Genomic DNA, 25075 nt, shown 5'->3' with positions numbered 1-25075 from the left:
AAGGATGACAGGGCAAGGGTGTGTCCCGACCACAGCTGGCCTGGTCCCAAGAGGGGGCTGGGGACAGTGGGGGTCTGAGACCGGGCAGAGGGGAGGGGATTGGCAAGAGGAAGGGTGAGGGGGATGAGTGGAGGGGTGACACGGGGCGAGTGGAGGGGTGAGGGGGCCCTGTAGGACCCTGCCGAGCCCACCCTGTCTCCCAGCCGGCACTCCCTGGAGCAGAGGCCAGCCTGGTGAGTGCGGGGCTCTGCCCTGTCTCCAGCCGGCTCAGCCCTCGGCTTGCGCTGCTTTGGGAAGTGGGTGCAGGGGAGACCCCGCAGTTCCTGGCCCTCTGAGCTCATCAGAGAGTGGGGCCTAACCCGGGAGGGGCAAGTCAATGGATCATTAACCAGCAGGAGCCCTGGGAGGTGCAGGGCTCAGCCTGATTGGTCCTCAACCCAGTCAGGCCAGGCTGTTGTCTCTGGCAGATAGTGTGCCTTGCTGTGTGTCCCCTGGACCCAGCGCTTAGCTCTGCCTGGCTGTCTGGGTGGCCTGGCCTGGCCCTGCTTCCCTCTGACCCCTCCCGGCGCTGGGATGGCCGCGGCAGGCCTGTGGGACTGGCTGCTCTGGGCCCTGTTTCTGCAGTTGGTGAGTACAAGGCCTCCCATGGGGGTCCCAGGCAGGGGCCTTCCTAGTGCCTGGGCCAAGGGGGCTGGTCTTTGGATAGATGGGATATCCCAGGCACGCCAGAGCGGGGATGTGGGTGGGAATCCTGGGCTGCCCAAGGCTCCAGGTCATGGGGTTAGATGGACACAGGGCTGGGGAGTGGGCAGTTGGACTAGGTGTGACCAAGGGTCCTCCATCCCTGGTCGGCTGCAGACACCCCGGCCTGAGGTGGCTGGTGGGTGGCTTCCCAGACGTGGACGGAGAATCTGGGTTAGGGAGGTTGTGTTTCTCACTCACTGGCAGGTCTGGGAGGGTGGGTGAAGATGGGGGAGGGGCGGGGGGAGCCGTGCCCAGAAGCTCCAAGGGGGTCCCTGGCCTCCAGGTGAGGCCTCCAGGTGAGCCTGCAGCTGGGCACCATGGCCACGGTGATGACGCCCTTCCGCGCAGCGCCCGGTCCTGACTCAGCCCCTGGGAGCGGCCTCCCCACCTGCCCCCACCCTCCAGTGTGACCTCGCTCAGTGCAGACCTGCTGGGTCCCCTCCCTCTCTTCAGGGACCTGGTCGATTAGGATGAGCCCTGGCTGCACCAAGCACTGTCCCCCAGACACCCCCGGGGCGAGCCAAGGGCAGCTGTGGCACCCTTCCCCCAGGCTCCCCAGTCCCTGCAGGGTGGAGCTGCCCTGCCCCGCACCCACCCATCCTCACCCCACATCTCCCTGGCGGCCTGGGTGGGAGCGGGGCCCACACTGAGGCTACCCTGCCCCACAGGCCCGGGCCCAGCTGTACACGCCCAACCACCAGCCCGGCTACTGCGCCTTCTACGGCGAGTGCGGGAAGAACCCCGAGCTGTCGGGAAGCCTGGCCTCACTGTCCAACGTGTCCTGCCTGTCCAACACGCCGGCCCGCCTCGTCACGGGCAGCCACCTGGCCCTCCTGCAGCGGGTCTGCCCCCGCCTCTACAGTGGCCCCAGCGCCACCTACGCCTGCTGCTCCCAAAAGCAGCTGGTGTCCCTGGAGGCCAGCATGGCGGTCACCAAGGCCCTGCTGACCCGCTGCCCCACGTGCTCGGAAAACTTTGTCAACCTGCACTGTCAGAACACCTGCAGCCCCAACCAGAGCGCCTTCATCAACGTGACGCGCGTGGCCGTGCGCGGCGACGGCCAGCCCCCGGCCGTGGTGGCCTACGAGGCCTTCTACCGGCGCAGCTTCGCCGAGCAGACCTATGACTCCTGCAGCCGGGTGCGCATCCCCGCGGCGGCCACGCTCGCCGTCGGCGCCATGTGCGGCGTCTACGGCTCTGCCCTCTGCAACGCCCAGCGGTGGCTCAATTACCAGGGGGACACAGGGAACGGCCTGGCACCGCTGGACATCGCCTTCCACCTGTGGGAGCCCAGCCAGGACGCGGGGAGCGTGATGCAGCCCCTGGACGGGGAGATCACTCCCTGTAACCAGTCCCAGGGCAACAGCACATCCGCCTGCTCCTGCCAGGACTGTGCTGCATCTTGCCCGGCCATCGCCCGGCCCCAGGCCCTGGACGCGACCTTCCGCCTGGGCCGCATGGACGGTGGGCTGGCCCTGATCCTCATCCTGTGCCCCGTCCTTGCAGTGCTCACTGCCGTCCTCGCGGTGCCCCGCCTGCGCCCCTGCAGGAAAGTGGGGAGCACGCCAGACCCCAAGCCCCACCTCAGCCGCTTCAACAGGCTCAGCCTCTCCACACACACCTTCCTCAGCCAGGGCTTCCAGGGCTGGGGCATGTGGGTGGCCTCATGGCCGTGGACGGTCCTGCTGGGGTCCGTCGCCGTGGTGGTGGTCTTGGCCGGGGGACTGGCCTTCATGAAGCTGACCACAGACCCCGTGGAGCTGTGGTCAGCCCCCAACAGCCAGGCCCGGAGGGAGAAGGAGTTCCACGACCAGCACTTTGGGCCCTTCTTCCGCACCAACCAGGTGATCCTGACTGCGCCCAACCGGACCGGCTACAGGTACAACTCCCTGCTGCTGGGGCCCAAGAACTTCAGCGGGGTGCTGGACATCGAGCTGCTGCGGGAGCTGCTGGGGCTGCAGGAGCGGCTGCGGCGCCTGCAGGTGTGGTCGCCCCAGGAGCAGCGCAACATCTCCCTGCGGGACGTCTGCTACGCGCCCCTCAACCCTCGGAACGCCAGCCTCTCCGACTGCTGCATCAACAGCCTCCTGCAGTACTTCCAGAGCAACCTCACGCACCTGCTGCTCACCGCCAACCAGACGCTCACGGGCCAGACCGCCCAGGTGGACTGGAGGGACCACTTCCTCTACTGCGCCAAGTGAGTCCTGGACACCGACTCCAGGCAGGTGCGAGGGCGGGGGGGCCAGGCGCAGCTGAGAGGGGCCCCGCGTGGCTCCGGTGCGCCTTGGCAGGGCTCCCGTGCGCTGGGGCAGACTGGCACGTGGCCTCCCGGCCTTTCTGCAGAGCAGCTGACGCAGCAGGGGCACCCTTAGGGTGCGCGTCCAGCGCTGGGTTCCAGCACCCGGTTCTGTTAGTGAGGGCGCTGGCCTCGCACCATAGTGGGCGGGGGCAGGGCCTTTCTGGGGAACTGTGCGTCTCCAGCACGTGGCCTTTCTGAGCTGTTAGCTGCCAGGTGGTGCGGAAGCCGCATGGGGGCTCGTTGGTGTTCACACCCTCGGGAGCGAAAGGGTGAACAGCAAGGAGCATCACAGTTCTGGCTCCGCAGGCCTGTGGAACCCCTGGTTAGAGAGCAGGCCTCGTCTGGGTCGTTTCCCAGGGTCACTGCGGGGACCCCGGCACCTAGAGCTGCCAGTCGCAGGGAGCTAGAAGCTGGGTCCCGGCCCTCATGTTGGCTTCATTTTGATTCTGGGTCCATTATCCCCATTTCAAAGACAGGAAGGGAGATGGGGGCCCAGAGGGAGTGTGGTGTCTGCTCAAGACCACGCAGCAACCTGGACTCCCAGGACAGCTGCCGACCACGGGCTCATCACCCCGAGCGCTTCGTCCGGGGCCTGTGGTTCTCCTGCCAAAAGGGCTCAGCTGAAGGCGTAGAGACGGGCCCAGGGTCACCTAGTCGGCAAACTGTACCCAGGAAAGAAAGACACACTCAGGCCTTGAGGGCCCTGGGCAGCGAGAGGCCTCAGAGGCTTGGTCAGTGGTCAGGACTGTGACTGTCCAGGCCCCACCCCAGGGCACCGTAGCTGAGGCTCACCCACTGGCCTTGTCCGTGGGGGTGTAGTGATGGGGCACCTGGGGGGTCCGGCGCGTGGGAAGTGACGTGAGCTTGGGCAGCCCTGGCCCCAGGAGCCCCGGTCCACGGTGCATGTGCTGGGCCGGGTGAGACTCTGTTGGGAGGAGCAGCTCTGGCCAGAATCAGGTGATGGTGCTGGGTGGCGGCTGGGCAGGGCGATGGGACTGGGGCCTGGAATGGTCCTTCCTCTCCCTCCAGTGCCCCCCTCACCTTCAAAGATGGCACGGCCCTGGCCCTGAGCTGCATGGCTGACTACGGAGCCCCAGTGTTCCCTTTCCTAGCTGTAGGGGGCTACAAGGGTAAGCTGCGTGGCCCTGGGGAGGCCACCAGGGTGGACGTGGTGTGGGAGCTGGGGGTAGTGATGGGGCAGCCACGCTGGGGGACGCTGGGTGGGCACCGTAGACCTGCCTGGCCTCAACCACCTCCTTGACCTTCTCCCAGTGCTCCTCAGAGTCTCTGGTTTTGTGCCTTCGGCTAAGAGAGGGATGAGGGTGCTGGGGCTTGGAAAACGACTTAGTGAAGGCGGGGAGGGTGGCTGAGCTCTCTTCCCTCCAGGGAAAGACTACTCTGAGGCAGAGGCCCTGATCATGACCTTCTCCCTCAACAACTACCTTCCCGGGGACCCCCGCCTGGCCCAGGCCAAGCTCTGGGAGGAGGCCTTCCTAGAGGAGATGCGAGCCTTCCAGCGGCAAATGGCTGGCACGTTCCAAGTCACGTTCATGGCAGAGGTAGGGGCTGCGGGTCCACAGCTCTGGGACACCCCAGGTGGCTTGGGGTGGCCCCCTGGCCCCATGCTGGGCTGCGGGCGCCCGCACGGGAGGACGGGTGTCGGGAATGCTGCCTTGCGGGGCCCACGGCGGTCAAGGGTCAGCGGCTGGCGGGTGCGTCCACAGCGCTCCCTGGAGGACGAGATCAGCAGGACCACAGCCCAGGACCTGCCTGTGTTTGCCGTCAGCTACCTGGTCATCTTCCTGTACATCTCCCTGGCCCTGGGCAGCTACACCAGCTGGCACCGTGTGCTGGTGAGCAGGGGGAGGGGCGCGGGAAGGGGCGTCTAGAACCTTCCCAGCCAGAGCACCTTGCTGCAGAGGGACACACCACCGAGGCCCCCAGGGCTGACACTGGCCCTGCTCCCCGACAGTCTCCCCTCTGAAGTGCAGACCTAACACGTAAAGTACCTGGCAAGACGTGGCCTCCTGCAGCCCTGCGCCGAGGCTGACCGCATCCCATTGCAGGTGGACGCCAAGGTCACGCTGGGCCTGGGCGGGGTAGCCGTGGTGCTGGGTGCCGTTCTGGCTGCCATGGGCGTCTTCTCCTACGCGGGCGTCCCCACCTCCCTGGTGGTCCTTCAAGTGGTGCCTTTCCTGGTGCTGGCCGTGGGCGCCGACAACATCTTCATCTTCGTCCTGGAGCAGCAGGTGGGTGCGCACAGCCCTGCGCCTGACGTCCGCCCACGTGCCCGTGTGGGTGCTCACCCCACCCCCCACGGAGCACTGTGCTGGTGTTTGTCCTTCACGTAAGCGCCACTTGCACCTGCCCGCGTGCCGTCTGGCGACGGGGTCACGCTGCATGGCAGGGCCACCTCGCGTCTCTCTGCTGCCATGAGCATTCCAGGGAGGGACAAGTCAGCCTCTGCTGCTGGTGAACATGGAGGGTCTGGCGGTGGTTGGAGCGCGGGGGCCCAGACGCCCTGAAACACGCGTGGCGTGCGTCTGTGCTGGACGCCAAGAGGGGAGGCTGTGGCAGCAAGGTCTGCTCCAACGGGGAGGGTCGGCCCGGGCGATGGCCACGCGTGGCCTGTGACCTGGTCCTTGCTGTCCCCTCCCCCACAGAGGCTGCCACGGAGGCCCGGGGAGCAGCCGGAGGCCCACATCGCCCGGGTGCTGGGCAGCGTGGGGCCCAGCATGCTGCTGTGCAGCGTCTCCGAGGCTGTCTGCTTCTTCCTGGGTGAGCCGGGGCAGGGACGCCGCGGAGCTGGGGTGCAGGCGGCCCCCTGCCCCTGCACCTGTGTGAGCAGGCTGCATGTCCTGAGAGTCGCTTCTGTCCCCAGGGGCCCTGACCCCCATGCCCGCGGTGCAGACCTTTGCGCTGACCTCTGGCCTCGCGGTGATCCTTGACTTCCTGCTGCAGATGTCGGCCTTCGTGGCTCTGGTGGCCCTTGACAGTAGAAGGCAGGAGGTAGGGGACCCGCTGGCCTGTGCTGGCTGGGACGTGTGGCTTCGCTTTGCAGAGAAGGCTCATAGTGGGGCTCGGGGCGTGGACACTGTGGGAATGTGTGGGCCACGCAGTCCCCAACATCCCACAGGAACTAGTTTTGTTCTGGTCACTTTGAGGAGTAGGGTCAGACCTCCTGAAGTACATGAGGTCTTGAAATAAACTGTAAATCAGAAGTCGGCAAACAGAATTCAAAGGCATGTGCCCTGGCGCCCGGGAGGGGAGGCGGGGTCCCCAGAGTCTGCTTTGGGGCCACTTGGAGGGGCTGCCTCCCCAGGCCTCCCGGCTGGACGGCTGCTGCTGCCTCCGTGCCCAGGATCTGCCCCCGCCTGGCCAGAGTGAGGGGCTTCTGCTCCGATTCTTCCGTAAGGTCTACGCCCCGTTCCTGCTGCACCGGGTCACCCGCGTGGTGGTGGTGAGTGGGGCCCTCAGACCCCCCCGGGGTGGGGGCAGGGGCTGCTCAGCCTGACCCTCACCTTCCAGTCATCGGCCCATCGAGAGCTCACCCAGGTCCCGGTGCTGAAGCACAGGGTGGGGGTGGCAGCGGACACTCAAGTCCAGCTCCAGGGTGTTCCAGGGAACAGCCAGCTACGCCAGGTCGGGGAGGAGCCGGGGACCCGATGCGGGCAGACTCTCACGGGCCGTTCCCTCCACAGCTGCTGCTGTTCCTGACCCTGTTCGGGGCTGGTCTCTATTTCATGCGCCACATCAGTGTGGGACTGGACCAGGAGCTGGCCCTGCCCAAGGTGAGCTGGGCGCTGTGGCCTGGGTCCTCTGGGAGGCAGGAGGGTCTGCAGCACTCCGGGGCGGGGGGCAGCCTAGGCCGGGGGCATGTGGAGGTGTAGGACTGCTCCCTCAAGGACCTGGGGGGAGAGCCTCATCCAGCAGAGCTGACACACTGTCCTCATTAGCCGGAACTCCCCACTCTCCCCTCTCCCAGCCCGTGGCACCACCATCTTGCTTTCTGTCTCTGATTTCAACTCCTCTAGGGACCTCATATCAGTGGAATTATATAGTATTTGTCCTTTTGTGACTGGCTTATGTCACTCAGCATAATGTTCTCAAGGTTCACCCGTGCATAGCAGGTGTCAGAATTCCCTTCCGTTTTCACACTCAATAATATTCATATATCTATAAACGTACTTGTACACGCATATGTACATGGCTTATTCATTCATCTGTTGATGGAACTTGGGCTGTCTCCGTGTTTTAGCTGTTGTGAACATGGTGCACAGATGTCCCTGTGAGACTCTGCTTTCGATTCTTTTGGATAAACACCCAGAAGCAGAATTTCTGTATCACGTGGTACAATAGTTCTGTGCTTGGGGCGATTCCTCCATGTTGCTTCCATAGCGGCTGCACCAATTTACATTCCCACCAACAGTGCACAAGGATTCTAATTTGCCCACATCCTGGCCAGCACTTACTGCTTTCTTTCTTTTTTTTTTCTTTTATTTATTTTCGTTTTAAAAAATCTTCCCTCAAGGATATGTTTTATTGGTTGGAGGGGTGGGGAGAGAAACATCAATTGGTTGCCTTCCATACCTGCCCCGACTGGGGATTGAACCCATAACCTAGGCATATATTCCAACTGGGAATCAAACTGGCGACCCTTCAGTCCCCAGGCCAGCACTCCATCCACTGAGCCACACCAGCCAGGGCTTATGTATCTTATTTTTGGAGAAATGTCTATTCAAGCCTCTTGCCCAGTTTTGAATCAGGTTGGGTTTCCCTTTCAAATTATTCACTGTTCATGTATAGAAATGCAGCTGATTTTTGTGTGCTGATTTTCTTTCCTGCAACTTTGTTGAATTTGTTTATTCGTTCTAACAGGTTTTTAGTGGAATTTTAGTTTTTGGAATTAAAAAAAAAATATATATATATATATATGATTATGTAATCTATGAGCAGAGATTATTTTACTTGTTCCTTTCCAGTTTGGATACTTTTATTTCTCTTTCTCGCCTATTTGCTCTGCAATGTGTATGTTGCATGAGAGTGGCGAAAGCCCACCCTTGTTCCTAGTTTGGAGGAAACGCTTTCAGTTTCTCGCCTTGAGTATGATCTCAGTGCTGGAATTTTCATTTATTGTGTTGAAACACTTTCCTGCATTCCTCCTTTTCTAAGCTTTTTTTTTTATCTTGAAAGGATGTGGGATTTTTGTGAAATGCTTTTTCTGCGGCAATTGAAATGATCATCTGATTTTACTTCCATTCTATTAATGTGGTGTAGTACGTGGATTGATTTTTACACGTTGAACCATCCTTGCATTCTGGGACTATATCCCACTTGGTCATGGCATCTCATGCTTTTAATATCTGGTCCCCGGCTTATGATTGTTCAACTTACGATTTCTCAACTTTACGATGATATGAAAATGACATGTATTCAGTAGAGATTATATTTCAAGTTTTTAATTTTGATATTTTCCTGGGCTAGTGATATACTCCTGGTTAGGCAGCTGGTCAAGGGGCAGATGGCCAACACTCCACTGTGCCCTGGTGCCAGCTTTGTTTTGTGTCACGTGTGGGCACGTTTAAGGTCCGTGGGCTAAGTCACATGTTCCGTAGGCTAGGTGCATTAAATGCATTTCTGACTTATGGTATTTTCAACCTACAATGGGTTTGTTGGGCTGTACCCCATTGTAAGTCGAGGAGCATCTGTACTGTTGAATTCAATTTGCTCGTGATTTATTGAAGACTTTTGCATCAATTTTTCTGGTAGTTAGTGTCTTTGTCTGGCTTTGGCATCAGGACAATGCTGGCCTTAAAGAATGAGTTTAAAATGTTATCGTCAATTTTTAAGAAAAGTTTTAGGAGTACTGTTGTTAATTGTACTTTAAATGTTTGGTAGAATTTACCAGTAAAGCCGTCCAGTTGTGATCAGAGAATATAATATACATCTATCATATCTTATTTTGTGGCCTAAACCTGGTTTATCATAATGTCCCATATGTATCTGGGATTTGAGAAGAATGTGTACCTTGTCATTGTTGGGTGGCGTGTTCTGTGTTTGTCTGTGACATCCAGGGGGTTTACTGGGTTGCACAGGTCCTCTGATTCCTTACTTATGTCTGGTTGTTCTACCCAAAATTGAGTGTGGGGTGTTGAACTCCCTTCCATTATTGTAGAACTTCCTATTTCTCCCTTCAACTCTGTCCATCTTTGCCTCATAGATTTTGATGGTCTGTCAGTAGGTGCATAAGTGTTTATACGGCCTTAATTTTCCCAGGTGGAACTTCCTGTTAATATATGTCCTCCTGTGTCTCTTGTAAGCATTTTGATTGACAGTCTCTCTTGTCTGGTGTTGGTAGCCCCCCCCCCCCCCCGCCACTCTTTTGGTTACATTTGCAGAGGATACCTTTCCTGTCCTTTCACCTTCAGCCTGTGGCTGCCTTTGGATCCTGAGTGTCTTGTGGACAGCGTACAGCTGGGTCCTGCTTGTAATCCCCTCTGCTGACCTCTGGCTTTTGATTAGAGGTTAACCTATTTATATTTAAAGTAATTACCAGTAAGGAGTTACTGCTTGTTTTCTATCTGCCTTAGAGCGTTCTTGTCTCTCCTCCCTGTATTCCTCTTCTTTTGTGTTTAGTTGATTTTTATTAGGAAAAGCGTGAGCTTCCTTTCTCCTTTTCTTCTGTGTTCTACTTTGTATGGCTACTTTCTTTGTGGTTACCATGGGCATTCCATTCAACATCCTGAAGTTCTAATGCTCTTCAGCTGAATTTACAGCAGCTTAACCTCAAAAACACACAAAACTCTGCTCCTTTACAGCTGTGGCCACCCCTTTCAGTTATTAATGCCTCAAAATGACATCTTTATATATTGTGTGCCCCAAAAGAGACTAATAATTTTATGTAATGGTGGAGTTACAAGTCAACGTTACACAACGCTAGAATTTGTAGGTGCCCATGTACAGTGACCCTCAAACAGCATGGGTTTGAACTGCATGGGTCCCCTCAGAGGCAAAGGTTTTCAGTATGTGTCAGAAAAATTTTTGGAGATTTGTGACAATTTGAAAAAACTTGCAGAAGAACTGTGTAGCCTAAAAATACTGGGGGAAAATAAGAAAAAATGAGGTACATAATGAATCCATAAAATACGTGTAGATACTAGTCTCTTTTATCATTTACTACCATCAAACAGATACAAGCTTATTATAAAAGAGCTAAAATTCGTCACCTCTTACGCCAACAAGCACAGACTGGACGTGGTGCCGTTAGCGGAGGAGAGACAGGTGAACACGTGTCGAGATGCACTATCCAGTCACAGCCCGTAAAACCCGCGGGCGCACACCCTGTGCTTCTGTCATAATCCGTGGTCCCCTCCTGGTACCGTGCCGTGAGCTCAGGTGCTGAGAGCGTCTGCCGATGAGCGTGGTGAGAGGCGTCTCTGTGCGCAGCCCCCATCTCCCGGTTCTCGTGTGTCTGTCATCGTGTTTAGTGCGACACCTCTGACTCTGGGTGACAACACGAGGGGGCCCGTGGGAGACCACAGGGCTGCTGGAAGGGCTCCCAAAAAGCAGAGGAAGGTGAGAAGGAAAAGCTGGATAGAGAAAAGAGGACTTCCAGCCACGATGGAGGCCCAGACAGACACGCTGCGTCTCCCTCCACAACTAAGAAGGAACACAACTACCTCAAAACCAGACACAACCAGAAGTTCCAGAAAATCAAACTGCATGGAAGTCCAGCAAACAAAGACATAAAGAGGAAATACTCACCCAGACAGGTAGGAGGGGCGGAGCTAGGATGGAGAGGACGCGGTGTGGTAGCAGTGGCAGGCCGGCAGAAAAGCGTAGTCACATGTTTTAAAAAGTCAGGAGGGACACCTGGGGAGCCCTCCCAGCCCCTCACCAGACCACGCAGCTCACGGTCCCAGCGCCAGGGAAAATCAAGCCTCATTGCTTATGGCTGTGCCAACCAGTGGGGGTTGGGGCGGAGGAAGAAACTTCCGGTCTCAGCAGAGCCCGCTTGTTTAAAGGGCCCCCACGGTCCTAGAACATCTACAGACCCACCCACTCTGGGAATGACGGCCTGGGCAGCAGCTAGAGGGGTGGCAGTCCCATACGGAAGTGGGAGAGGTGCCTGGAAAAGGGGTGAGTGCTGGGAAGGTGGTATTGTTCCCTCTCAGACCCCCTACCCCCCCACATACAGCGCCACAACGTGGTGAAACAGCTCACCCGGTAGTGATGAAAACCTAAGGCTCCGCCCCTTAAAAGTAACAGGAGCAACAGCTCTACCTGGGACTCAGAGGCAAACAAACACAGGAGCCTGTCAGAATGAGGAGACAGAGAAGTATGTCCCAAAAGGGGAAACAGATCAAGGTTCCAGTGGGAGAACTCAGCGACGAGGAGATAGCCAACCTAACAGATGAGAAGACAGACAACCTAATAGATGAAGAGTTGAAAACACTGGTGTTAAAGATGCTCACAGACTTGACAGACATGCTTGAGTATGGCAAACGCATAAGGGAAGAAGTGAAGGCTGTGCTAAGTGAAATGAAGGAAAATCCACCCAAAACCAGTGGTGAAGGGAAGGAAACTGGGGTTCAAATCAATGATTTGGAACATAAGGAAGAAAAAAAAAACAGTCAACTAATGCAGAATGAGGAAGCAAGAATTGAAAAAAATGAGGAAAACTTCCCAAATTTTGTGAAGGAGATGGACATACAGATCCGGGAAGCACTGAGGGTCCCGGGCGAGCTGGACCCAGAGGGGACCACACCAAGACGCGTCATGATTGAGATGCCAAAAGTGAAAGATAAAGACAGAGTGCTGGGGGCAGCAAGAGAGAGGCAGAGAGTTCCCTACAAAGGGGTGCCTATAGGACTATCAGCTGATTTCTCAGAGGACACTTTGCAGGCAGGAAGGGACTGGCAAGCAGTATTCAATGTGATGAAAGGGAACCTGCAACAAGGATTACTCTCTCCAGCAAAGCTATCATTTGGAATGGAAGGGCAGATAAAGTGCTTCCCAGACAAAGTGAAGCTAAAGGAGCTCATCATCACCAAGCCATTATCATATGAAATGTCAAAGGGACTTACTTAAGAAAAAGAAGATCAAAACTATGAACATTAAAATGACAACAAACTCACACCTATCAACAACTGAATCTAAAAAATAAAAACAGAATCCAACTAAGCAAACCAGGATAGGAACAGAATCATAGGTATGGGGATCATTTGCAGGGTTATCAGCTGGGAGGGGGAGGGGGAGAAATGGGGAAATGGTGCAGGACTAAGAAGCATAATTGGTTGGTACAAAATAAGGGAAGTTAAGAATAATATAGGAAAGGGTGAAGCCAAAGAACTTATATGCACGACCCATGGACATGAACTGAGGAGGGTGGGATTGCTGAAGGGAAGGGGGGTACTGGGCAGAGGGGAGCAAAGAGGAAAAAAAATTGAAACTACCGTAACAACATAATCAATAAAATATACTTAAAAAAAAAGAAGGAAAAGCTGGACGGCTTGGCCGAAGCCAGCCCGGGGCCTGTGGCAGCAGGTGCCCACCGTCTCAGGGCGGCTGAACCCAGTGGAGGCACCACTGTGAGCAAAGAAAGGGAACTCGTGACTCCCTGGCTGCCGCCATACCAGCGGCATGAAAACCTGGTGCTTTTTGCGAAACACCTTTTCATTGCGTGTTGAGACGCGGCTCTTCTGTGGGTCAGGGCTGCCTCAGGGCAGGCATCCCACGGACCCTACTGGACTCAGGAGGCCGGCGTCATCACAGGACAAAGTGCGCGGGGAAGGGTCTGGAGCTGGAGAATGTAATGCCAGCGAAGGACGGTTTGGCCACGTTAGAAAGAGGCCTGGCTTAAAAAAGGTCAAGGTAACAGAAGCCGTTCCTGCTGATCAGGAGGCCTCAGACAGTTCCCAGATGCCACTGAGAAAGTCACTGGGGAGAAAGGACATCGGTCCAAACAGGTCTGCAGTGCAGATGAAAGCGCCCAATTCGGGAGAAAGTGACGCAGAGGACACTTGTCAGTGAGGCAGAGAGGCGCGCACCGGGTGCACGGAGGGAGGGCCGGGCTCGCTGCGCTGCCCTTCTGTGCAAACGCAGTTGGGGGTCGATCCTAACTGCCCTTTTCTCCCAAGCCGCTCTCCCCGAGCCTTGCAGGGCAGAGGAGCCCTGCTACCAGCCTCCTGGTGCTCCACAAGATGGTCCGGACAACCAGAGCCCATTTCTGGGCTGTTCCACTGATGCATTGCCCCTGCGGTCAGGGAGGACCTGACCAGTAAGGGGCTGCCTTTTAAAGTTCTTTCGACCTTGGACAACATCCCCAGCCACCGAGAACCCCGTGAGTTCAATAGGCACCAAAGTGGTTGACTTGCCCAAACCCAGCATCTCTAATTCAGCCTTTGGATTGCGGTCTAAGGACCCTTAGGGTCCCCCAACACGGTCTCCGTGGAAAGGATCGTCAGCACTGTGGAAGAGACCCCAAGAGAGAACATCAGAAAGTCTGGCAGGACCATGCCACTGGAGACGCATTGTTGTTACAGAGAGCCATGAAAGCCTTCAAGCCCGGAACAGTCAGTCCTGCTGGGAAAACTGCTGATGTCGCACACGACCTCCCAGGATGGACGGCAGAGCTGACAACAGAGACTGTGGATGTGGCGAAAAGCAGGGGTGGTGAAGGGCCTCAAGGTTAAGATCCTGCACAAGTTCAAGCGCTGACAGGCACCACTCCCGGGGAATCGACAGAGGATGACCGGACAGAGCTGAGAGCTTCCGAGCCAAGGCCGGGGGCGGCGCAGGGCTGGGAGACAGACTCCCACTGTCTGGGAGAAGTGCTCCGATCGCTCAGGGCAGCTCTGGCTCCTTTCACAACACAGACTGTTCTAGAAAACAGGCGCCAACACCAACGCAGATGGGGGAGGAAGGAGTGGAACTACATAGAAACAATTTTAGAGAAATCAAACAGTGAAAAAGTCAGACAGAAATTACAATGTATTCCCACACAGCCTCCTCCGCCTCCTCAGCATGGAAATCTTCACGGTGGACAGACGGTAAATAATCGTCACATGGTGCAGTTGATCAGTTGTGTGTGCATGCTTGAGGGTATTCCTGTGGAAAGTCTAAAAACCATGGTAACACTGTGTGTGAACTTTTGTCCCACCATCATCATCGTCATGTTCTCTGGGTAGAGTGTCATGGGCCAGACGTGTTTAGAGGTAGGCAGCCCACCCATACATAGGCGTAAGGTGAATGATATTAGGATAAATTAATAATGTGTTTGTTTCCTTACTGTTTTATAACTTGACTTTCAAAGAATCGCATTATTGTACAGAATGCCTCTCTCTCATAATTGGAGAAACTATCAGCCTATTATCACAGGTAAGCGGATTTTTTAAAAAAAATGTAAAAATGGGGGGAATGAGTGGCAGGTGAGACAGAGGAGAGCAAAAGGGGAAAAATTGGAACAACTGTAATAGAATAAACAAGAATGACCCTAATACTGTAAGCCATAAAAGTTTTATACCAATTCAATGGTGAGTGGACAGGCTAGGCTACCTCAATGAAGCACTTACCCATCACATGAAGCAATCACATCGCTGCTTCTTTCTTATTCATGCAGAAACCATTATACCTGTAAATAAATACAAATTTCTTCTTCACGTTATCTTTCATCTTTGATATCTGGTGTTAGTAATAATATAACATCTACAATGTTTTGTATCATATAAGACATTATTGATGTGAGTACTGATGATCTGTCTTGTAAACCACACGACGTGAACTCACAGTGCCAATAAATATAATGCAAAAATAATGTCCGATTTCGAGGTATACTTTAAAAATGAAAAAGCCCATGGTTATGGAAATATTTATTTGTTAACATAACCTCCTTTGCTTTCTAGAACCTCATTCCATCTGTCAACTAGCTTATAAATCCCACGCTTGTAAAATTCTTTAGGTTTTGAAGCAAAATAGGAATCCAACTCATTTTCAGCCTCTTCTCTTGATGTCAACCTGAGACCATCAGAATGGTTCTGTGGTCCCCGAAACAAGTGACAGTCAGAAGGAGCAAGGTCAGGAGAACAAGGACGATGAAGCAATATTTCCCAACCAAGCTCTTTCAGGACATTTTTGGTGAGTCGAGCTGTGTGAGGATGAGCATTATCGTGATGGAAGATGACACCCTTTCTGTTGACTAAGGAGGGTCGCTTTTGGTTCAAAGCTGCTTTCCAATGACGAAGTTGTTCACAGTAAAGATGAGCAGTAATTGATTGTTGTCTAACAGTTTGTAACGGACAACTCCTTCCATATCCCACCATACACTCAACATGATCTTCTTCGGATGAAGTCCTCCTCTTGGTTGGTGAACTCTCCTTCCTCCTCGACTGATCCACGATCGGCGGTGTGTAACGTGATGGTAAAGGACCCACTTCTCAGCACCTGTAACAAGCCGACCTAAAAATGGTGCCTGAAGGGGTCGTGAAAGCAATGATTCACAAGCAACCGCTGCTGCAGATTCTCTGGAGACAGTTCGTGTGGGACCCATTTTCCAACCACTGGAACCTTCCCGATCCTTTTCAGCTGGCGCAGCTCGGCTGTGTGGGCTCCGTTACATTGCTCTGCACGTTCCCTAGAGGTAACGGTGGGGTTTCCTGTGACAACAGCTTCCAATGCTTCGGAATCAAGTGTTTTTGGATGACCCTCTTTTGGCTCGTTTTTCGAACTGAAATCCCCACTTTGGAAACAGGAAAACCACCTCCTGCCACTTCTTTCAGTTCCAGCATCGTCCCCATAAGCGCTCTGACTAGACTTTGCTGCCGTCCTTGCATTTATGATACTCACAGAGTAAAATATTTCTAACGTGGTCTTTAGGCGGGATGAACATGGGTGCAAATGTTGCGGACGATTATGAACAATACTTCGATAACCTGAAAAAATAAGGCATAAATTAGTCACTGTGACATCAAAAAATTATAAGAGGCACAAATTTAATATATGCTATCTAAAACTTTCTCTTAAAAAAGTCGGACATTACTTTTGCACCAACCTGATTACAATACAGAACTGTAAATGTACTTTCTCTTCCTTATGATTTTTCTTAATAACATTTCTTTTCTCTAGCTTACTTTATTTTAAGAATAGAGTTTATGATACATATGCAAGATATGTGTTAATTTACTCTTATGTTATCAACAAGGTGTCTGGTCAATGGCAGGCTACTAGTAGTTATATTTAGGGGGAGTCAAAAATTATAGTGGGATTTTCAGCTGTGTGGGGGTTCAGCAGCCCTGAGCCCTGCATGTGCAAGGGTCTCTGTACTTACCTTTGCCAGGGCTTTTTACATCTCTCTGTGGCTTGGAGTTATCCTTGAGCAGCCTTTCCCTTCACTTGAAGGACTCCCTTCGGCGCTCTTACAGGGCAGGCCTTGTGGTAATGAACTCTTTCAGCTTCTGTTTATTGCGGATTATCTTAATCTGTCCCTTAATTTTGAAAAACAGTTTTGCCAGAGATGGGATTCTTGATTGACAGGTTTTTTCCCTTCAGCACTTCGAATATAAAAACCCACTGCCTGTGGCCCCCAAGGTTTCTGATGAGAAATATGTTTACAGTCTCACCGGGGATCCTTGTACCTGATGCGTCTCTGCTGTCTCGTTGCTTCCAGGCTTCTCTCTGTCTTTGTCTTCCAACAGTTGGAGCGTCATGAGCCTTGGTGTGGTCTCTTGGAGTTTGTTAAGCTTCTTGGATGTTTATATTCATATCTTTCATCAGATTTGGGAAATTTTAGCCATAATTTCTGAATACAATCTCTCTGCACCATTTCCCCATTTCACCCCCTCCCCCCTCCCAGCTGATAACCCTCCAAATGATCCCCATACCTATGATTCTGTTCCTAATCTGGTTTGCTTAGTTGGATTTTGTTTTTATTTTTTAGATTCAGTTATTGATAGGTGTGAGTTTGTTGTCATTTTAATGTTCATAATTTTAATCTTCTTTTTCTTAAGTAAGTCCCTTTGACATTTCATTTAATAATGGCTTGGTGATGATGAGCTCCTTTAGCTTTACCTTGTCTGGGAAGCACTCTTCTCTGCCCTTCCATTCTAAATGATAGCTTTGCTGGATAGAGTAGTCTTGGTTGTAGGTCCTTGCTTTTCATCACCTTGAATATTTCTTGCCAGTCCCTTCTTGCCTGCAAAGTTTCTCTTCAGAAATCAGCTGACAGTCTTATAGGAACTCCTTTGTAGGTAACTCTGCCCAGCACTCGCCCCTTTTCCAGGCACTTCTCCCACTATGTATGGGACTGGCGCCCCTCTAGCTGTTGCCCTGGCTGTTGTTCCCAGAGTGGGTGGGTCTGTGGATGTTCTAGGACCGTGGGGGCCCTTTAAACAGGCAGACTCTGCTGAGAGACCAGCAATTTCTTCCTCTGCCCCAACCCCTACTGGTTTGCACAGCCATAAGCAATGAGGCTTGATTTTCCTCGGCGCTGGGACCATGAGCTGTGTGGTCTGGTCTGGTGTTGGGAGCACTGCCCAGGTGTCCCTCCCAACTTTTTAAAACATGTGACTGTGCTTTCTGCCAGCCTGCCACTGCCGCCACCACCACACCGCATCCTCTCTGCCTGGCTCTGCCCCTCCTACCCGTCTGGATGAATATTTCTTCTTTATATCTTTGCTGTTGGACTTCCATGCAGTTTGATTTTCTAGAACTTCTGGTTGTTTCTAGTTTTGAGGTAGTTGTATTTCTTCTTAGTTGTGGAGGGAAATGCAGCGTGTCTGTCTAGGCCTCCACCTTGGCTGGAAGTCTATGCTTTCTCTTTATTGATCTTTCCATTCTATTCAGCTTTTTTTTTTTTTTTTTTTACTTTGACCATATCTTTTTTTAGGTCTCTGGGCTTCTCTAAGACAGGTGTTTTAAAGTCTTTGTTTCACTCATCCGCCATCCCGTCTTTCTCAGGGACAGTATCCATTGACTAATTTTTGTTTCTAGGTTGGGCCATACTTTTCTGATTGTATGTCTTGTGGGGTTTTTGTTGTTGATGGAAAATGGACATTTGAGTCTTACATGTGGTAATTCTAGAGATCAAGTCCTCCCCTTCCCTTGGGTTTGCTTTATTTTTTAAAATTTGATTGTTGCTGGTGCCTTTGTCCTGGAAATCAGCCTCAGGTGTGCAGTTAAAGTCTTATCAAGTCTTTTCTTTTTTAAAAATAGACTTTGAGAGAGTGAGAGAGTGAGAGAGAAACATCAGTGTGAGGTAGAAACATCAACTGGTTGTCTCCCATCTGCACTCCAGCTGGGGAGCATACCTGTAACCTAGAATGTGTCCTGACCGGGAGTCAAACCCAAAGCTTTTGGTGTGCGGGATGATGCTCCAACCAACTGAGCCTGCCGGCCAGGGTTTATCAAATCTTTTCTGAGACTGTCCTTTTCTTGGGCTTTTGGTTTAAATTGTCATGTATTTGTAGTTGCTTTTGATTTCTGTTTCTTAAATGTCTGGTTCCAAAAAAAGAGAAAAAGGAAAAAAAGATGGTAAATTGGGTACTTGCCCTTATAATATCTTGGAAGTCACTTCAGCCCGAGGTGGTGGAGGTTACGGTGGTGACCAGCAGCACTGACATCAGAGTGATCAGGTTTCTGATATTTAAGGGACAGGGTCCTTACAGCCCAGCCTGCATCCTGCAAGCGATGTGCAGCCTGCTCCGGGGACAAGCTCGTGACTGCCCTCCACAGGGCCCAGAGGACAGGGCATGGGGTAGCTGCAGCCATGGTAACAGCTGAAGTTGATCAAAATTAACCACAATTTTCCCTGGCTGGTGTAGCTCAGTGGATTGAATGCTGGTGTGTGAACCATAAGGGTCACCATTTCGATTCCCATCAGGGCACATGCCGGGGTTGAGGCAACCACACACTGATGTTTCTCTCTCCCTCTTTCTCCCTCCCTTCCCCACTCTCTAAAAATAAATAAATAAAATGTTTTAAAAAATTGACCACAATTCACTGGCCAAATTTTTCTTGGAGTTTCATGCCCTCAGTAGCACCCAGAGTTCCAAAATATTCCACGAGACTAGTTCTGCCCATGCGGTGTTCGTCGGGGGTGGGGGGTGGGGGGTTCATGGTGTCTCCTGCTCTGATACCTCCCTTGGTGTCATTCTGAGGTTTTATGTCATAGGAAAAGGGACAGGCCATGAAGATGCCTGGCACAGGCACTCAAGGGTGTGGCTGTGGGCTGTGGTCCCAGACCAGCCCGTTAGACTGTGGAGGTGCCAAACAGGGTGTGATAAGGGGTAAATTGGAGGTATATGCATGTTGGTGTGTGCATCAGAGTGTGTTCCTGCAGGCTGGAATCTGCACTCTGTGCTTGTACCTGTGATCATGCCTGGATGTGTGCACCTCTGTGGGTACACCTCCAGCCATGCAGCTCTGTAATGAAACTGTTCGCCTGCCTCTGTGAACGTTAGCCTCTGTGAATACGTGCCTCTGTGAGGGCACCTCTGAGGCTCCGCCTCTGAGGCTGTTCCTCTGGCTGTTCCTCTGAGGCTGTTCCTCTGTGGCTGTTCCTCTGGCTGTTCCTCTGTGGCTGTTCCTCTGGTTGTTCCTCTGTGGCTGTTCCTCTGAGGCTGGACCTCTGAGGCTGTTCCTCTGTGGCTGTTCCTCTGAGGCTGCACCTCTAAGGCTGTTCCTCTGAGGCTGCACCTCTGAGGCTGTTCCTCTGTGGCTGTTCCTCTGGCTGTTCCTCTGTGGCTGTTCCTCTGGTTGTTCCTCTGTGGCTGTTCCTCTGAGGCTGCACCTCTGAGACTGTTCCTCTGTGGCTGTTCCTCTGGTTGTTCCTCTGTGGCTGTTCCTCTGAGGCTGCACCTCTGAGGCTGTTCCTCTGTGGCTGTTCCTCTGGCTGTTCCTCTGTGGCTGTTCCTCTGAGGCTGCACCTCTGAGGCTGTTCCTCTGTGGCTGTTCCTCTGGCTGTTCCTCTGTGGCTGTTCCTCTGAGGCTGCACCTCTGAGGCTGTTCCTCTGTGGCTGTTCCTCTGGCTGTTCCTCTGTGGCTGTTCCTCTGGCTGTTCCTCTGTGGCTGTTCCTCTGGTTGTTCCTCTGTGGCTGTTCCTCTGAGGCTGCACCTCTGAGGCTGTTCCTCTGTGGCTGTTCCTCTGGTTGTTCCTCTGTGGCTGTTCCTCTGAGGCTGCACCTCTGTGGCTGTTCTTCTGGCTGTTCCTCTGTGGCTGTTCCTCTGGCTGTTCCTCTGTGGCTGTTCCTCTGAGGCTGCACCTCTGAGGCTGTTCCTCTGTGGCTGTTCCTCTGGCTGTTCCTCTGAGGCTGCACCTCTGAGGCTGTTCCTCTGAGGCTGCACCTCTGTGATTGTGAGCTGGAGTGAGCCCCTTGGGATGTACGTGGTCTGGTCTCACTGACTGATCTCTGTTCTAGGACTCATACCTGCTCGACTATTTCCTCTTTCTGAACCGCTACTTTGAGGTGGGGGCCCCGGTCTACTTTGTCACCACCGGGGGCTACAACTTCTCCAGCAAGGAGGGCATGAATGCCATCTGTTCCAGCGCCGGCTGTGAAAGCTACTCCCTCACCCAGAAGATCCAGTACGCCAGCGAGTTCCCTGAGCAGTGAGTAGTGTCCTGCCACACCCCGTCTGTGGCCCCCTCCTTCCTGTCCCCTCCTGCCCTCTGTCCCCGCTGCTGCCCAGTGCCTGGGAAGGTCGGCGTGGGTCAGGCCACGCGAAGGACCCAACCTGCCTGTCTGGCCCTTCCCCCGCCTCTCAGGTCCTACATAGCCATCCCTGCCTCGTCCTGGGTGGACGACTTCATCGACTGGCTGACGCCATCCTCCTGCTGCCGCATTTATGGCTTCGGCCCCCACAAGGATGAGTTCTGCCCCTCGACCGTCAGTGAGTGCCAGGCCTCAGGGGCCACAGCCCCCACAGCTTGGGGAAACTGAGCCCAGAGAAAGGAGAGAACTGGCGAGGCTTCCTGAGCCCCTCACACCTTCCTGCAGGTCCACTGGGATGGGGCGCAGGCTCAGATTGCACGTGTGGGTGGCTGAGCCCCACGGCCAATGCCCAGCAGGACTGCCGGGCACTCACACACGCGTGCCCCTCTGTGTTGTGCCCATGTTCCTGGGCACACTGGTCCTCACACATTCCAGAGCAGGGAGTGGACCGGGGAGGCCCTGTGAGCTGCTTCTGGGCCCCACTCTTCCCTTTCCCACCTGCCCTAGTTGTGGGCTGTTTCCAGGGTGGAGAGAACCCCCCCAGTTAGAGAGAAATGCAAAGCGCTCTCGGGCGCACAGGTGCGGGGGGAGTGCCCAGGCGTGAGGGGCAGGAGGGGCAGGCGGGGCGGGGTGGACGGGCCTGAGGCCATTGCCGGCGGCCCCCGCTCCCTTCGCAGGCTCCCTGGCTTGTTGGAAGAACTGCGTCAGCTTCACGCTCGGCCCCGTGCGGCCGTCGCCGGGCCAGTTCCACAAGTACCTCCCGTGGTTCCTCAACGACCCCCCCAACATCAAATGTCCCAAAGGGTAGGCCTGGGTGGGACGTCCACGGGGAGGGCAGGAGTGGGGAGCACAGAGGGGTGGGAGGCTGGTGGAGGGGGCTGGGGGGGTTGGGGGAGCTGGTCCCCAGCCAAACCTTTACTCTGCCCACCCCCAGGGGCCTGGCAGCTTACAGCACCTCCGTGGATTTGGCCCCCGATGGCCGGATTTTAGGTAAGCGTGGCCTCACATGACGGGAAAGATCTTAGTCAGCAGCTCCTGGGCTCACGAGCCCCAGGGAATGACCCCCATCTCCCATCTTCTCTCCTTCCTCCTTCGTGGGGGCTTCTAGCCACCCCCTCGGAGGTCGGAGGTCATTGTTACTCAGCTCCTGGTCCTCAGACTTCACCCTCACCTGCATCTGCCCTGCTTCCCCCTCCCCACCCCAAATGCACAGAGCAGCACTGGGGGCCATGGGAGGGCCCCCAGCTCCATCTGTCTGAAGTCGGCCGGCCGTGGTCTCACCCAGCCACAGAGTCTGCAGGGCTCACGCCAAACCCAACTGCAGACCCTTTGCCCAGAGTTTATTACGAATCCCCAAACGGTGGCAGCAGAGCCCTGCACACAGGCCACCCATGGTCCTGCGGGCACCCGGATCTGGCTCTGACCTTTGCCCCCTGCTCCTGGCCAGCCTCGCGCTTCATGGCCTACCACAAGCCGCTGAAGAACTCGCAGGACTACACGGAGGCTCTGCGCGCAGCTCGGGCGCTGGCGGCCAACATCACCGCTGACCTGCGGAAGGTGCCGGGCACCGACCCAGCCTTCGAGGTCTTCCCCTACACGTGAGGCCAGGCGGCGGCCGCAGGGAGGGCCGGGGAGGGCGGCCAGGCCCTCGGTGAGCTTTGCCAGCCCCCTGGAGTGGCCACGGGAGTCTGCGCAGCCGAGTGACCGCGCCCGTCCTGCAGGATCACCAACGTGTTCTACGAGCAGTACCTGACCGTGGTGCCCGAGGGGCTCTTCATGCTCAGCCTCTGCCTGGTGCCCACCTTCGCCGTCTGCTGCCTCCTGCTGGGCATGGACCTGCGCTCCGGCCTCCTCAACCTCTTCTCCATCGTCATGATCCTGGTGGACACCGTGGGCTTCATGGCCCTCTGGGGCATCAGCTACAATGCCGTGTCCCTCATCAACCTTGTCACGGTACCCACGCCGGGCGCGCACACTCACCCCAGGCTCTGAGTTCTGCCCGCGGACCCGGGCGCCGGCCCCCACCCCGGGCCTTCCGAGGCTGACGCCTCCTCTCTGCCCACAGGCGGTGGGCATCTCTGTGGAGTTCGTGTCCCACCTCACCCGCTCCTTTGCAGTCAGCACCAAGCCCACCCGGCTGGAGAGGGCCAAGGAGGCCACCATCTCCATGGGCAGTGCGGTGAGTGGCTAGGCAGCCGTGAGAAGCCCTCAGCCCGCTGCCTGGCACCCAGCCTGACACCTGCCTGCGACCCCTAGGTATTTGCTGGAGTGGCCATGACCAACCTGCCGGGAATCCTCGTCCTGGGCTTGGCGAAGGCCCAGCTTATCCAGATCTTCTTCTTCCGGCTCAACCTGCTCATCACGCTGCTGGGCCTGCTGCATGGCCTGGTCTTCCTGCCCGTCCTCCTCAGTTACCTGGGTGAGGCCTGGCCCCACCCCAGGCTCTTCCCACACCCGGGGAGGAGCTGCAGTGCCGGCGGGGAGCACAGAGGGATGGAGGGGGCGGGCCAGTGACCACGCTCCCCGGGGTCTGTCCCTCTGCAGGGCCTGATGTCAACCCAGCCCTGGTGCTGGAGCAGAAGCGAGCGGAGGAGGCAGCCATGGCCAGGACGGCCTCCTGCTCACAGCGCCCTTCCCCGACCCGCCCGGCCAACGGCGTCTACATCAACCACGGCTTCGAACATCCGGCCAAGAGTGATGGCGGCAGTGGCCCTCTGCCCCAGTGAGCAGAGCTCCGTCCAGGCTTCAGACTCCAGGGGCCGTGAAGGCTCCCATGAGGATCCTGACCCATCTTCCCCTCAGGGCCGGGGAGAGGCTGTCCCTGGGGAGTGCCCACGCTGGGGCTCCTCTGGCCATCTGGTGCCCCAAGGGCTCTACCCTGGTGGCAGGCCCCTGGCTTCCACGTCATTCCAGCCTCGGCCAGCCTCTCACCTCCCGTCCACCTCCCGCCGTCACTGCAGGGAAGACCCACTTTGGTGTTGTAAGTCTTACCGCTCTTCAGTGTCCATGAGAACACAGAACAGGACCCCACCCCACAGGAGGCCAGGGAGGGGCTTCCTGCTGGTGGGGGTTGCAGAATGTTCTGGAAAACATGGGTCATGGGTTGAGCTCACTAGCAAATGCCGTTCAGTTTGGCCATCAGCTACGATGATTCTTAAGGTGGTTGCCACCTTCGAGGCCGCTCATGGGTCTGTTAGGCTGTGAGCTCCTGGGGCCAGGCCAGGCTATGCCATCCCCCAAACCCCAATACCACGCCGAGAGTGCAGACCACGGCCTCAGAGCAGCCTGCCTTGAGCTTCCGGGAGAAGCAGGGACTGAGGTGCACACCTGCACACGCCTGCATACACAGCTCAATGCTGTGCACTCTGGTGCTCAGTAAGTGTCTGCAAAGCAGAAGTGGGGGCTCGCGTCACGTGTCCTATTCTGGCTGCCTCTGGGTTTAAGATAATTTTTGTAAATTATACAAATAACACGTGTGTGGGAGGGTGACTTAGGGAGATAGTAGTTTGTGTTTTTCCCTCCCCCTTACAAGAAAGTAGCCAGGCATTTGTGTGCCTTTCCTCAGAAGCGCCTTTCTGGAGTGGGAGCAGCCTCCCCCAAACTGGGAGGCACAGAGGCCCCAGAGCCTGCAGGAGAAGCAAGGTGCACTTGTGGGGGGGGGGGGGCGCTGTTCACAGGAGCAGCTCCTGGAAAGGTCCTGTGCAAGGACGGGGGGCAGAGCGCCAACCCACATGGCATTTCAAAATCTTCTGCTGCGCTTGGGCTCCAGCCCATCCATTCTGCTGTGACCTTGTGTGACGGGAGGACACGCAAAATAGATGTGTCCCTGGCTGGTGTGGCTCAGTGGATTAAGCGCTAGCTTGTGAACCAAAAGGTCACTGGTTCGATTCTCCATCAGGGCACATGCCTGGGTTGCAAGCCAGGTCCCCAGTTGGGGGCATGTGAGAGGCAACCACACATGGATGTTTCTCTCCCTCTCTTTCTCCCTCCCTTCCCCTCTCTCTGAAAATAAAATATTTAAAAAAAATAAAAAAATAAAATGTAAATAAATAAATAAAATCTTAAAAAACAGCTGTGTCCCCGTGGGTCCATGCACCACCCAGAATCCTGTCGTAAGAACAAACCCATTTTTCTGTATCAGTTCCCCCGCTAGTGGGCAATCAGACTGTTCCTGATTATTTTTCTACTATAGGTTCACAAGCATGTACTTGGAATTCCAAAATCCCAAAAGCTCTGAAAACCTGCTTCATGATTATTTTTCCTTTGTAAGTTTGGGACAAACTCATTTAGTGGCAAAACCTGACGGACTAGATATGTCTACCTGCGC

At 54.8% G+C, this 25075-nt stretch overlaps 1 protein-coding gene across 1 annotated transcript; it reads left to right on the top strand.

Annotated features, from left to right (window-relative positions):
* The first annotated feature begins 457 nt into the window (after positions 1–457).
* NPC1L1 (NPC1 like intracellular cholesterol transporter 1) lies at positions 458–23974 on the top strand. The gene is made up of 19 exons (XM_090286963.1): positions 458–627; positions 1413–2941; positions 4073–4173; positions 4430–4602; positions 4768–4896; positions 5110–5292; positions 5707–5821; positions 5925–6052; positions 6366–6503; positions 6745–6834; positions 20455–20645; positions 20802–20926; positions 21426–21552; positions 21683–21738; positions 22196–22346; positions 22470–22701; positions 22814–22927; positions 23005–23167; positions 23293–23974. Exons 1-19 carry the CDS (start codon positions 574–576, stop codon positions 23472–23474), a joined length of 3981 nt encoding a protein of 1326 aa, XP_090143089.1. The 5' UTR covers positions 458–573; the 3' UTR covers positions 23475–23974.
* Positions 23975–25075: the final 1101 nt, after the last annotated feature.

The sequence above is a fragment of the Furipterus horrens genome, unplaced genomic scaffold, assembly GCF_987537825.1.
Source record: "Furipterus horrens unplaced genomic scaffold, mFurHor1.1.pri manual_scaffold_9, whole genome shotgun sequence".
NCBI lineage: Eukaryota > Metazoa > Chordata > Mammalia > Chiroptera > Furipteridae > Furipterus > Furipterus horrens.
The sequence above is the reverse complement of the archived record's forward strand: the minus strand, read 5'-3'. Positions and strand labels throughout refer to the sequence as shown.

What these genes read in the sequence shown, in the direction of transcription:
- NPC1L1 (XM_090286963.1), top strand. Translation starts at nt 574, where the DNA reads ATGGCCGCGGCAGGCCTGTGGGACTGGCTGCTCTGGGCCCTGTTTCTG. An exon ending in AACATCAAATGTCCCAAAGG is followed by an intron (nt 21,553 to 21,682) that starts GTAGGCCTGGGT and finishes GCCCACCCCCAG; the next exon opens with GGGCCTGGCAGCTTACAGCA. An exon ending in CCCTCATCAACCTTGTCACG is followed by an intron (nt 22,702 to 22,813) that starts GTACCCACGCCG and finishes CTCTGCCCACAG; the next exon opens with GCGGTGGGCATCTCTGTGGA.